Source organism: Chlamydomonas reinhardtii, chromosome 14 (assembly GCF_000002595.2).
Source record: "Chlamydomonas reinhardtii strain CC-503 cw92 mt+ chromosome 14, whole genome shotgun sequence".
NCBI lineage: Eukaryota > Viridiplantae > Chlorophyta > Chlorophyceae > Chlamydomonadales > Chlamydomonadaceae > Chlamydomonas > Chlamydomonas reinhardtii.
The window spans coordinates 662,548-675,074 of record NC_057017.1 but is presented as its reverse complement, the minus strand read 5'-3'; the positions used below and the strand labels follow the sequence as shown (position 1 = coordinate 675,074).

The 12,527-nt window shown below is 61.1% G+C and overlaps 2 protein-coding genes across 3 annotated transcripts; one reads left to right on the top strand and one right to left on the bottom strand.

Moving 5' to 3' along the window:
- Positions 1–1,528: 1,528 nt before the first annotated feature.
- On the bottom strand, positions 1,529–5,734 carry CHLRE_14g612350v5 (uncharacterized protein). Its single transcript, XM_043070013.1, has 9 exons — positions 5,569–5,734; positions 5,400–5,506; positions 5,063–5,321; positions 4,700–5,001; positions 4,604–4,643; positions 4,412–4,535; positions 4,155–4,342; positions 3,959–4,097; positions 1,529–3,899 (listed from the first exon to the last, which is right to left on the bottom strand). Exons 1-9 carry the CDS (start codon positions 5,578–5,580, stop codon positions 1,921–1,923), a joined length of 3,150 nt encoding a protein of 1,049 aa, XP_042916686.1. The 5' UTR covers positions 5,581–5,734; the 3' UTR covers positions 1,529–1,920.
- Positions 5,735–6,269: 535 nt separating this feature from the next.
- Positions 6,270–12,526, top strand: CHLRE_14g612300v5 (uncharacterized protein). 2 transcript variants are annotated; one of them, XM_043070012.1, is made up of 18 exons: positions 6,270–6,547; positions 6,707–6,762; positions 6,989–7,043; positions 7,163–7,278; positions 7,486–7,536; positions 7,670–7,688; positions 7,811–7,862; positions 8,146–8,339; positions 8,434–8,507; positions 8,640–8,671; positions 8,846–8,956; positions 9,172–9,245; positions 9,609–9,684; positions 9,764–9,812; positions 9,968–10,180; positions 10,444–10,606; positions 10,786–10,899; positions 11,140–12,526. In XM_043070012.1, exons 1-18 carry the CDS (start codon positions 6,518–6,520, stop codon positions 11,245–11,247), a joined length of 1,587 nt encoding a protein of 528 aa, XP_042916685.1. In that variant the 5' UTR covers positions 6,270–6,517; the 3' UTR covers positions 11,248–12,526. The 2 variants fall into 2 exon arrangements, with proteins under 2 accessions (XP_042916685.1, XP_042916684.1); XM_043070011.1 differs by having other exon boundaries at positions 11,124–12,526.
- The last annotated feature ends 1 nt before the right edge of the window (position 12,527 follows it).

The window sequence follows — 12,527 nt, the reverse complement described above, 5'->3', positions numbered from 1 at the left end:
GCTGGCCTGCACGCTAACGTACTGCCGGGCATGTGAGTGCTGTCTCTTGAATATTGGTGGCGGGTAAGCGGGCTGCAAGCATAGGCAGCTGGCCTGCAGACTAACGTACTGCCGGGCATGTGAGTGCTGTCTCTTGAATATTGGTGGCGGGTAAGCGGGCTGCAAGCATAGGCAGCTGGCCTGCACGCTAACGTACTGCCGGGCGTTTGAGTGCTGTCTCCAGGGGGGGGGTAGGAACAAACTTTTTTGACCCCATGCCACAAAACCTCCCGGACCCCCCAACCGACCGACCGACCGACCCCCCCTGCCGTACGACCCCCCAAAACCCCCTCAGAACCCCTTAGTTTTTTGTCAGGTTGGTGCCAATTGACTGCTCTCGGTGAGCTCTATCGCTATGTTTGATGATCCGCCTTGGGAACACACTTTGACCGACCGACATGTGGACATGTGGACATGTGGCCCGACTGCCGACAAGTATCCTGATAGACTGGCCTGCTATGCAACGGCTTACTTCAATGTTACTTGATGATACGAAATGTGCTGACACGTTCATCCATGCAAAGCCCGGCCGGCACCGGCCTGTCCCTGACCAGTTCCCCAGGCATCTCCCGAAATGCCGACATGCCGCTCCCCAAACTGCCCCAAACTATGCACGTGTGCTGAGTCTGGGGTATACCTACGCACGCATCGTTGAGCTGCACCCATTGCGCCGCGTGCTGCAGGACAGAAGCGCTAGGAACAAAACTTGGCACGAACCTGTGCAAAACCTCTTGGGACCCCCGACCGACCGACCGACCGGCCACTTTGAGGGGTCATAACTTTGCACCCAGAAACCCATTTTCGATTTTGAAAGCGGATTCGTGATTTTCTCGTTGAGCTCTATCCATTTGAGGCATGGGGTCTGTTTCGGAAGATTCTACCCCCCCCCTGCTGTCTCTGGGGTATTGGTGACACTGGTGACGGGAAAGCGGGCTGCAAGCATAGGCAGCTGGCCTGCACGCTAACGTACTGCCGGGCGTTTGAGTGCTGTCTCTGGGGTATTGGTGACACTGGTGACGGGAAAGCGGGCTGCAAGCATAGGCAGCTGGCCTGCAGACTAACGTACTGCCGGGCATGTGAGTGCTGTCTCTTGAATATTGGTGGCGGGAAAGCGGGCTGCAAGCATAGGCAGCTGGCCTGCACGCTAACGTACTGCCGGGCGTTTGAGTGCTGTCTCTGGGGTATTGGTGACACTGGTGACGGCAAAGCGGGCTGCAAGCATAGGCAGCTGGCCTGCACACTAATGTACTGCCGGGCGTGTGAGTGCTGTCTCTGGGGTATTGGTGACACTGATGACGGGAAAGCGGGCTGTAAGCATAGGCAGCTGGCCTGCAGATTGACATACTGCCGGGCGTGTGGGTGATGGGATGTTTCTGACTCCGGCGGTGGTGGGACCCAACGCTCTTGGCGTGCTTCCTGGAATGGTGGTACTGACATCAAGCTGAATCCTTTATTGCAGCTACCGGTCATACGTTATACAGCGTACAGAAGTACGATGACCTACTGAGCGTTCTCATGCCGAGTGTGCCGAGCGTGCCGACATGTCATGTGCTGGACTGACCAAGTCTCTAGACACCAAACGTGCTGCCAGCATATCTAATATGAAATCTAATAGTATCAGAATGCATGTTCTCAAGTTTGAACGCAAGCAGGTGACCTTCAGTTTGGAGCGACTCGCCTCTCACACCTCCCAAACCCCGCCGAAACGACCCCCAGAAGCACTACCTTCCAAAAATGACCACCTCCGATTCAGTTGAAACTCAGCAGGTGGCACCTACATAGCATAAGTATCCTTATTATATATGGTTTCCAGCCAGTAAAAACTATCCGAACGGACTATCCTTGAGACATGTCAACGGGTTGCTCAGTGTCACGTGTCAACTACTTCTTCAACATCTCAAGGATGCTTTGCAGCTTTGCGCCCTTATTACGTCTTGGCAGCTCATCAACTGCTATGCGCTTATTGTGCACCGGTGCCCCGGCCAGCCCGCCCAGTCCTGGCGGTGGGCTTGCTGTCGGCGCTAGCGCCCCGCCGTCACCGCCACCCGTGCTGCTGCAGTCCGCTGCCGCGGTGGCGCCGGCAGCTGTCTCCGCCCTGCCCAGTGCTGCGACCTCCAAGTCCGCGCCGGGCCCGCCTGCGCGCTGCAGTGCTTCGGCCAGCCCGCCCAGTCCTGGAGGTGGGCTTGCTGTCGGCGCTAGCGCCCCGCCGTCACCGCCACCCGTGCTGCTGCAGTCCGCTGCCGCGGTGGCGCCGGCAGCTGTCTCCGCCCTGCCCAGTGCTGCGACCTCCAAGTCCGCGCCGGGCCCGCCTGTGCGCTGCAGTGCTTCGGCCAGCCCGCCCAGCCCTGGCGGTGGGCTTGCTGTCGGCTCTAGCGCCCCGCCGTCACCGCCACCCGTGCTGCTGCAGTCCGCTGCCGCGGTGGCGCCGGCAGCTGTCTCCGCCCTGCCCAGTGCTGCGACCTCCAAGTCTGCGCCGGGCCCGCCTGCGCGCTGCAGTGCTTCGGCCAGCCCGCCCAGTCCTGGAGGTGGGCTTGCTGTCGGCGCTAGCGCCCCGCCGTCACCGCCACCCGTGCTGCTGCAGTCCGCTGCCGCGGTGGCGCCGGCAGCTGTCTCCGCCCTGCCCAGTGCTGCGACCTCCAAGTCTGCGCCGGGCCCGCCTGCGCGCTGCAGTGCTTCGGCCAGCCCGCCCAGTCCTGGAGGTGGGCTTGCTGTCGGCGCTAGCGCCCCGCCGTCACCACCACCCGTGCTGCTGCAGTCCGCTGCCGCGGTGGCGCCGGCAGCTGTCTCCGCCCTGCCCAGTGCTGCGACCTCCAAGTCTGCGCCGGGCCCGCCTGCGCGCTGCAGTGCTTCGGCCAGCCCGCCCAGTCCTGGAGGTGGGCTTGCTGTCGGCGCTAGCGCCCCGCCGTCACTACCACCCGTGCTGCTGCAGTCCGCTGCCGCGGTGGCGCCGGCAGCTGTCTCCGCCCTGCCCAGTGCTGCGACCTCCAAGTCCGCGCCGGGCCCGCCTGCGCGCTGCAGTGCTTCGGCCAGCCCGCCCAGTCCTGGAGGTGGGCTTGCTGTCGGCGCTAGCGCCCCGCCGTCACCGCCACCCGTGCTGCTGCAGTCCGCTGCCGCGGTGGCGCCGGCAGCTGTCTCCGCCCTGCCCAGTGCTGCGACCTCCAAGTCCGCGCCGGGCCCGCCTGTGCGCTGCAGTGCTTCGGCCAGCCCGCCCAGCCCTGGCGGTGGGCTTGCTGTCGGCTCTAGCGCCCCGCCGTCACCGCCACCCGTGCTGCTGCAGTCCACTGCCGCGGTGGCGCCGGCAGCTGTCTCCGCCCTGCCCAGTGCTGCGACCTCCAAGTCCGCGCCGGGCCCGCCTGCGCGCTGCAGTGCTTCGGCACCCCCGCCCAACCCGCCGCCCGCACAGCCAACGGGCTTCTGTGCACATGTGCTGCAGCTCCAGCGGCCCATCGGCACCGCCGTGAGAGGGGGTTCGTGGCAGTTCACGTGATAGCAGTCGTTGCAGTCATCGCAAAATACCATGTCAAAGACGGTCGCGTCGGCGCCGCCGCACTTCTTACATGGGGCGTCCTCATCGACATCGCTGCAGCCGTGGCTCTCCTCACTGCTGCTGCTCTCCTCACCGCTGCTGCTCTCCTCACCGCCGCTCCCCTCCTCACCACCGCCCTCCTCATCGCTGCTGCTCGCCTCGCCGCTGCTGCTCGCCTCACCGCCGTGGCTCACATCATCACCGCGGCTCACATCATCACCGCGGCGTTCCTCTCTGCCGTGGCCCTCCTTGCCACCGCGACTCTTCTTGGTGGTGTGCCTGCTGAGTGCCGTTTGCACCGCCCGCCCAGAGCCCTCCGGCTGCTTGTCCACGCCTGCATCATAATGCGCTGTTCAAGTACGGATGCAGTCACGACGGGATGTATCAACTTACGAGAACGGAGCAACTTTGCCGCAGCCAGGCGCTTGCGAGCATGTTCAAGCGTCAGGCTGAGCATGCCAGCAATGACCCCCACAGCTTCCTCCTCGCCGTACTCTTCCTTCACCTCCTGGAAGTGGCCGAGTGCCTCCTCCTGCAGCGTTGCAAGTATCAGCAAACTACCCGTAGCCGCCCTAGCATGTGCACTTACCTGCGTCGGCGTGAGCTTGCCCCATCTCAAGCTGGCATCCCGCAGCGCCCTGGCCAGGGCTGCCTTGGATAGCCCATAGCCTTCTTCCTTCAGCACCTGCAGCAGCGAGCCCTCCCCAGCCCCCTTCCCATCCATGTTGAAGCGCTCAAAATGCGTCTGCAGGAGCTGCTGGCTGAGTGCAGTTGCACCTGTTGCATAGGGGATGAAAGGAGTTAATGGGAGCTTGGCACGCAACCGTGCACACGAGGCTTGCACACCTTGCTGCTTGCGGACCTTGCGAGCCACCACCGGGTTGACCACCTCCTCATCGCTGTCACTTGCATCAGACTCCGCTGATTGCTGGACCCGGGCCGCAGCGGCCCCAGATCGCGCCTGAGATGCCTACAAGCATCAATGGACGGGTAGGCAATAACAACTGCGGTACCGTACCGTACACGGTAGATGCTCACCTTGTGGTCGGCACGCTCCTCCTTCCATTCCGCCTCCAACCTGCAAAAAGAAGCCATGTCTACGTGCCGGCAGCAATAGAGTACAGGCATACTTACTCGGCCACCTTCTGAGCAACGAACGTACTCCGCCGCACCCCCCAGCTGATAGCCTTCTTTGCCTCCTCCTTCCGAAGTTCGTGCTTCATGTAGTCCACCAGCGGCACGTTAGGAAACCCTAACTTCACCCGCGCGTCCATGCACGTGCTGCCATCACATGTGCAGGACCCCCCGTCTGCAGGAATCCAGCTTGCAATTTTCCCTGCTGACACGCCGTCATCCTTGCTCCACTTGCCCCCGTTGCACATGTGCACTGTGAATCCTGTATCGTACAGTTCCCGAAGGCCTGGCAGCACGGCGTTCTGCGCGGCAGGTACGTGTCCTTCAGACAAGTGTGCGCTGTACTCCATAAGAAAGACGCACCTGGTACACAAAGCGCAGCGTCTCCCTCACCAGGTAGGACTCTGGCTTGGGTGCTGGCCCTGCGGTGGTGCCAGTCGCCTTGGCCTTGACGATGGTAATGTTGGGTGGGGGCTGGCGGAGCTGGTGTACTGCGTACGCGCACTTCACCAGGTGCGTGATGCTCGGCACGAGCATAGGGTCATCCATGGAGCCGTAAGCATGGACTTCAATGGAGGAGGAGGTGGGGTCGGCGACAATGTAGAGGGCGCCCGGCAGTTGCCTGTGAGTGCGAGTGAACATGACGCACGGTGCATCTCGAGAACATCGCACGGCTTTGTTATTTTATGAGAGCACTCACTTCAGTTGCGAGCCCTCGAGGTCCTCCACGGCGTTGGCATCAAACAGCGCCGAGAGGTTGTTGTTCGCAGCGTGTAGGCCATGCCTGATCTTTGCAGCTTTACTTTTCTGCGGGTATTTACATTAGCAAGCCCGAGCGTCGACTTATAACTTTTGAGTTATGAGGTTACCTGTCGGGCCATTTGTAGTTCATTCAGTTGAATTTAATATTCATCGTATGCATTGTTTGTTAGCTGCCTACACGGTTAACATGCGGCCGGGGACTGCAAGGGACACCAAGATAGCAAGAAGAAGCAAGGGCGTTCAATAGAGCTTCGTTTTATGTGCTGTATTTAGATTTGTAGCAGCACTGACACTGGGCACTACTAGGCACCGTGTGGGGCGCCGGCGGTGTAAGCCAATCGGAGTGCCCGGCGCCGTCACCAGCGGGCACGAGCTGAGCAGGCATGGAGCCGCGGGGAGCTATGGGAAGCCCTCCTGAGAAGGGGGGAGGGCTGGGACTGCTGGTGGAGGGCGCGGGCGCGGTGTTCCGCGATGACGACATTTTGGGGAGCCGAGGGCGCTCCCCACGAGGGGGGCGCCCCGGTACATGCGGTTCTCCCCATGAGGGGGGCGCTCCGGTCCATGGGGAACCCCCCATACCTCTGTAACCTTCTACTCATGGAGCATATACCCTTTCTGAAGGCATCAGCTCTTGTGTAGTGGGTGCCATTGCGTGACAGTGGGTACAGCGCTGTGCGGTAGGGGTAGGGAGGGGGCGACAATGGGGAAGCTCGTGAGCCATCGTGGTTGTGGAACAAGGAGGCCAGATGTGGCGCCCCAGTTATATGACTTCCATCGCAATAGGTTCTTTCCCGCGTACATAGTTTTAGCCATAACTTGCATTGTTCCATTCATTTAGACAGTCAGGTAACGCGTCAACGCAGGACAACCGCGCTGGCCGCGCTGGCTCTAGAGCTAAGTTCTGCGTACTTCATCTCATGCTCCAATTGAAGCCTATATATGTTGCAACACTATTGGATGACGCTTCGGCGAGTCTGCAGCGTTTCAGTCATTTTCTGTAGTTTGCTCCTTCTTCGTGTGGACGCGCTGACGGAGAAATGGATGGGCCTCGACCATATGAACAGAACGCGCAACCGCCCAGAGCTGGTGCGCCTTCTGTAGGCTGGCTGTAGTCGGCATGCCTGCTGCCGGGTGTGTCCGTGCCACTGACAGTCTCAGGCTCGACTTGGTCCTTCAGGAGACAACGCGGTATTGACGTGCTTGCCCCTTGACGCTTGGTACCAATCTGTGCCACGGCACATGCAGGGATGGGACTGGGGTCACACTTGGAGCACCGTGGACGTGAACCGACAACCAGTCAGGTACGGTGCAGGCTCCAGTCTGGCCGCAGGTCCGCCTCGCCGCCATCCACGCTGCAGCAATCCAGGAGCGCACAGCAGACACGATTGACATTTTTACATCCTGTGTATCCTGCATTGAACGCATATATCGTACATGACAGCATGCGTTCATGCCCGTGTGCTTGTACCGTTGCCTCGTGTTGCCTCTCGCGCACATGCCATGTGCCAATGACCTTGTGCACCGCAGTACACTGCTCTCCAGCGTGTTCGGCGGATACCGGTTTACGCTACCCAAGCTGCAGGTATGGCAGGAAGGATCATGCTGCGGGTGGCCTTGCAGAGGTTGTCTTCCTGTGTCCGCTGTCGCATGGGTCCAAGGCGCCATGCTCATTAAGGTGTCGTGCCTCAATGTGTACTGTAGTTGCAACGCGGAACGGCGTACATCGGTGCCGCTTCGCGGCTGCGCCGCCTAGTGAAGGAGTTGCTGCTGCCGCACGGTCAGAAGACGAACTTCAAGGTTGCAGTCATAGGTGGCAGGTAATGGTGTGCGCTGTCGCAATGTGGGGCACGGTGCGTGTGTCGCGTGTGGGTCCAGTCTACACAGGTCTACAAGTGCGGTCGCGCAGGTTGACAGTATTGTACAGGTCTGGGTTTATAATACTGCAAATGGGCGCCTGTAACTGTCCGGACAACTGAATGAACTGAGTTCCACATGCATCTGCCCTGCCACTGCACGCCACGCAGTATAAGCTGGGGGCAGTTTACCAGCAAACGCGGCGAGACCGATTGGTTTAGGTAGGTTGGAGCGGCGACCGCGGTGCCCTCCGCTAGCGTGTAGCCTGCATAGCACCTCCTGGTAAGGAGGCATACCCGTGGACCTGTGCGTGACTGACGACAGATGTGTACGCCGTTCTTGTTTCAACTGCAGCACATTTACACGATGGATGGTGAGCACGGCCGGTTCCGTTGCACTGGTACATGCGGATTGGTCACTGTTTGGTCCCTGTGCGTGCAGTCGTGCCTCGCTGTTGACTGGGCTTGAACTATGCCGCACCGGGCATGCCTGCAGATCTCCGCATTCCCGCGCGCCAATATTACGGGCCGCAACGGGTGCACACCAGGTGGGGCGGTCGCATGTGGGGGGCCTTGTTCGCCTGACATGTGCAAGCAAGCTCAGGATGTCGGCATGTTGGCACTGGACCCGCTTCAGCAACGCGACTGCCGCGGAGCTCGCACCCGTTGCACGCGCATGACGCTGCGTTCCGCACTACTGCGGCACTGCACCAATTTCTAGTGGCTCGGTGCCAGTAGGGACAACGTGGCTGGCGCTGAGCTTGATGCCCTACCCGGTAACCCCTCTTAATCACTACGGCATTACGTGTGTCGTGGTGTCACGTATGACAGGCGTGCCCACGCCGTACATGATCATGTGCCTGGAGCTGAGCCTGGATCCGGACGTGGATCTGGTGATCATGGAGTACACGCTGAATGATGGCCTGGATTCGGTGCTGTTCGGAAACCGCGTGGTCCAGGACATGGAGCGCCTGGTGCGGCGGGTGCTGGCGCTCCCCAGCCGCCCGGCCGTAGTGCTGCTGCAGGTGCGTGTGTTGGGCCGCAATGCCGGTACGTTACTCGGTGGCCTGCTTGTTTGGCGCCTTGGCGGGTGACAGCAACTGGACTGCCCCGCTGCAGGTGCCCTCCTTCGGCATGGCCAGCTACCGCGGCGGCCACCCCAAAAACAACGAGACCCCGCCGGATGCATATGCGTGAGTTGTGACAATGAATGGACGCGAGTTCCGGGGCCGGAGCAGGGCAGCCGGACGGTTGGAGACGCCCCAGAACACCAGCGCTTCACGTGGCAAAGTGACTCGTCGCTGCAACACTGCGCCTACCTGCAGGCACTTTTATGAGACATCCGAAGATGCGCAGGGTAAGGACGCCAGGCCGAAATGCTTGGCGCTGCGTGCACGATAACGCGTGCGCAACCTTTGCTGATGCATCGGCAAGCCACTCAGCATCTCTCGCACTCCTTCTTGCCTCTCACATGGATGCACCACGTCCCTGCTCACCGTGTGCCCCGCACCGCACCTTGTATGCCTTACAGTGGCCATCTCGCAGTACTACGACGTACCGTACTTGTCGCTGCGTACCGCACTGTACCGCCTGGCTGCACACAAGTCTGTACCCGGCTTCCTATGGGAGGACGTGTTCGTGGGTGCGTACTGGGGTTCGATGATGGCCACCTTCTGGGTCGCAGGTCAAAGACATCTGCTGCGCTGTTGGCAACGGCCGTATCAGGTGGCGTAGCAGGTCGGTGCAGCGCCTGTAGAGTACGGCATTTCCTGCGCAAGCGACACGGTCGCAGGGATCTGACTGCTATCATGTGCCGGGCTCCTGCCCTTGCCTCCATCCCCCACGCCTACCATCCAGACCACCACCCCGGCGACCACGGGCACAAGGTGATGGCGGACCTTATGGTGCACCTGCTGCAGCGCACCGCCGTGGTGAGAGCCTGCTGCGATGGGTGCTCAGATGGTGGCGGTTGTTTCCACGAGCCTATGACAAGGATAAGAATCAGAGGCTAACTCCCTGACGGTGGTGGTCGTGGTGGTGGCGGTGGTGGCGGTGGTGGTGGTGGCGGTTATGCGCATATGCTGTGGTGTGATGGAGGCCAGCAATGGCATGGGGTCGGGCCAGGCTGCACAGGCCAAGCAGAACCATTCCAGCTCGACGTTCAATGGGAGGTTTTGGTGATTTGCATAGAAATGCACGCTGTCTCGGCAGGGAGGTGGTGCACGCTTCACTCGATGCCCCACCGACAAGTGCTTGGCTTGACGTTGACTTCGGCCTTCCCGCACCCGGTCCAGGGCCTACTCATTGAGCCGTATGGAGCCCCGGACGCAGAGGCTGCGGCAGAGGCCCTGCCGGAACCCATGTATGACGGTAAGAGTTTGCCGTGCATGCAAAGGACGGGTTAGGCCATGGTCTCACGCTGAGCAACGACTATGTATCCTCCGCGCAGGCAACACCGCACCCAACACAACCATGTGCCTGGTGGGCGACGCGTTCAGGTGCGACCTGGGGGCATCTGGGCCCCGGAGCGCTTCGGCCACCGCCAAAACCCGCACAACCAAACCCGCACAACCAAACCGGCACAACCAAACCCGCACGACCAAACCCGCACGACCGCCAGCACCACCTCCCTCCCTCATGACACGCTCCGCAGGTCACAACTGGTGTCTGCGCACGGCTTCGCGTGGGTCAATGAGGGCACCGCCGCCAAGCCCAAGCCCGGCTATGTGGCCACGCAGCCGGGCAGCCGGCTGCGGCTGCGGGTGGACACGGACCGCTCGTCACTGGGCAGCCCTCCGGGGGAGCGGGTGGCGCTGTACCTGCACCACCTGCGCTCCTACCAGCACATGGGCACCGCCGCGCTGAGGTGAGCGTGGCGGGAAGGCGCGGGACGGTAGGGGCTCGCCGAGGATGCGGGTGGAGGTAGTTCATTCCAATCCCACCCAACCACGACCCAGAACCAGCCCGTAGGGGTGGAGTGGGCGAAAGGGCCTCTCTTTGAGAGGATGGCCTGAGACGCTGATGCCTGGTTCGTATATGCTCGCGCCTCGCCTGCCATCCACGTGTCCCGTAGCTCTGTAAACAACACGGCCGCGGTTGCATTATCTTTTACCAAATTGCCATTTACAGGTGCGTGTCGGGCTGCACCTGCTCCGAGGTGCGTGTAGACGCGCACATCAAGGATCGTGTGAGTCAGGTTTACCTGGTGAAGATGGAGGTCAGCCAGTCGGCTGCCTGCGAGGTGGAGGTGGAGGTGCTGCCCGACAGCCGCAGTGGCGAGCACAAGTTCAAGGTGGGTGGCGGGGGGCTGAGGTGTGGTATGGGCGTAGGTTTCATGACCAGCCATAGCAGCCTGGTGAATGCCAGCCGTGGTTCTCCTATGCCATGATCGCTTTGTCACTGGGAGCATCTGTAGTGGCTTGATTTGAACTCATCCTTAGGTGCGTTCCTGGATTCCCTTCCGATCTGCAGGTGTCGGGCCTGGTAGTGGCGGAGCGGGCGGGGGACCAGTCGGATGCCATGGAACGAATCAGCGGCGATAACAAGGCGTTTGGGCTGCGGCAACACAACGGCGACGACGAGCAGGTGGGGGATGTGTGTGTGTGTGTGTGAACGTGAGGCGCGCGTTCGCAGGAAGGGGCTGTGGGCTTATAGTGCTAGATGCCGGTGGTCACTGCTAGGTCAGCCTTCTGCGCAGCGATCGTGTACGGGTGCTGCAAGGCCAGGGGCCACCCCTATGCGAGGCGCATACCCCTGCCGTACAATCTATCTCACTGGCGCTCGTGTCCCCTTCGCCTTGTGCATGACAGATGGTGATTGCCAAAGGGGGCCAGTTCGGCAAAGCCGGTGGAGCCCGAAGCCGTGACTTCAGGAGGCACGGCAGGCGGAGACGACGCACGAGCAGGAGGCACGGCAGGTGACACCCATGCCTGACGCCCATCGCCCTTGCACGCAGGGCATACAACGGAGGCAACGCATATGTGTGGTATAGAATAGTGTGTGCAAGCTTTACTAGGGTTCAAGGGGGGGCACACGGGGGGGGCAGAAGTCGCCTGAATGTCTAGCCCGGTCTGTGGGAGGCTTGAGACGGCGGAGAAGAGGGAGCAGGCAAGGCCACGACGAGGAGTGTGTGGTACCGCCTGGCGTCAGCGCGCATATTGGAACCGGCCGGTGCATGGGTAGGGTTCAGCAGGCGAGCACAGGGTGTGGCGGCTGCGGAAACTACCGCGGGTTTAATGCATGTGGTTTCGTGTCCGGACTGACTGTGCTTGGCCGCTGGACCAAGCGGACACCCGGCCTGGCAGTGCCTGCACAAACCGCTATGTTCCAGAGGTACGGTAGTATCATACCTTCGGCCGTAGACTGATGACATGGATGGTGTAGGCTCAGCCCGCTTTTCCCTTGGCACGTACGGGGACCCAAGCGGGGCCAACCTCTCTGCAAGAGGAGTTGTTGGTCGGGGGAGAGGGACGGCGTGGCACGTGAGGCAAGCTGCGAAGCTTGCGCGGGACGCCAACAAGCAAGACTGGTGAAGTGTGCACGGACGGGAAGTACGGTGTGTCAGACCCAGGTGTGCACCCTGGGCAAACCTGCGCTCTGTTCCGGTTGTCGCCTGTACTAGGCCAAACATATTGTTGCTTCGTGTGGGAACACGACGAGTGTGATAGTGCCTTGGACGCCCCCTGTCGGCTGGGCAGTAACAGTCCGCTGGCAAGGTCGAGCTGTAAGAGGAGTTGAGGACTAGAAGCGCCATCAGCCCATGGCTCTACCCTGTGGCTGTGACCTGTGTGCTTTGCGTATTGCTCCAGCTGTGACGTTGCACAGCGTGTCACCGTCATTTAGCCGTACGGTACGTAGCGACCGGTCATCTTCACTTCAACTCCAGCCTGTGAGGCTGTGAGCTGGCTGCCACGCTTGAGAGGCCCGAAGGGACAGGCCGTGCGGAGTCATATAGGGTGGCAAACTACGCTCAGTCGCGCTGTCCAACAAGTCCTACCAGTGCTAAGTGTTGAGCCCGGAGTGGAATTGTGGTAATGTGGTATAGTGCGGTATAGCGTGGACTTGCGGGAGAGCCACCTTAAGGGCAGGCCTCCCCTGGCCCCGTCAATCCGCTTGGTGTGCGATGGGACAGTGTCAAGGCAGGTTGGTGAAGTCCCGCAGGGTGCAGCTGGTTCCCAGACCCCAGGCATCCGGTGGGTGTTGCATTGCAAGCT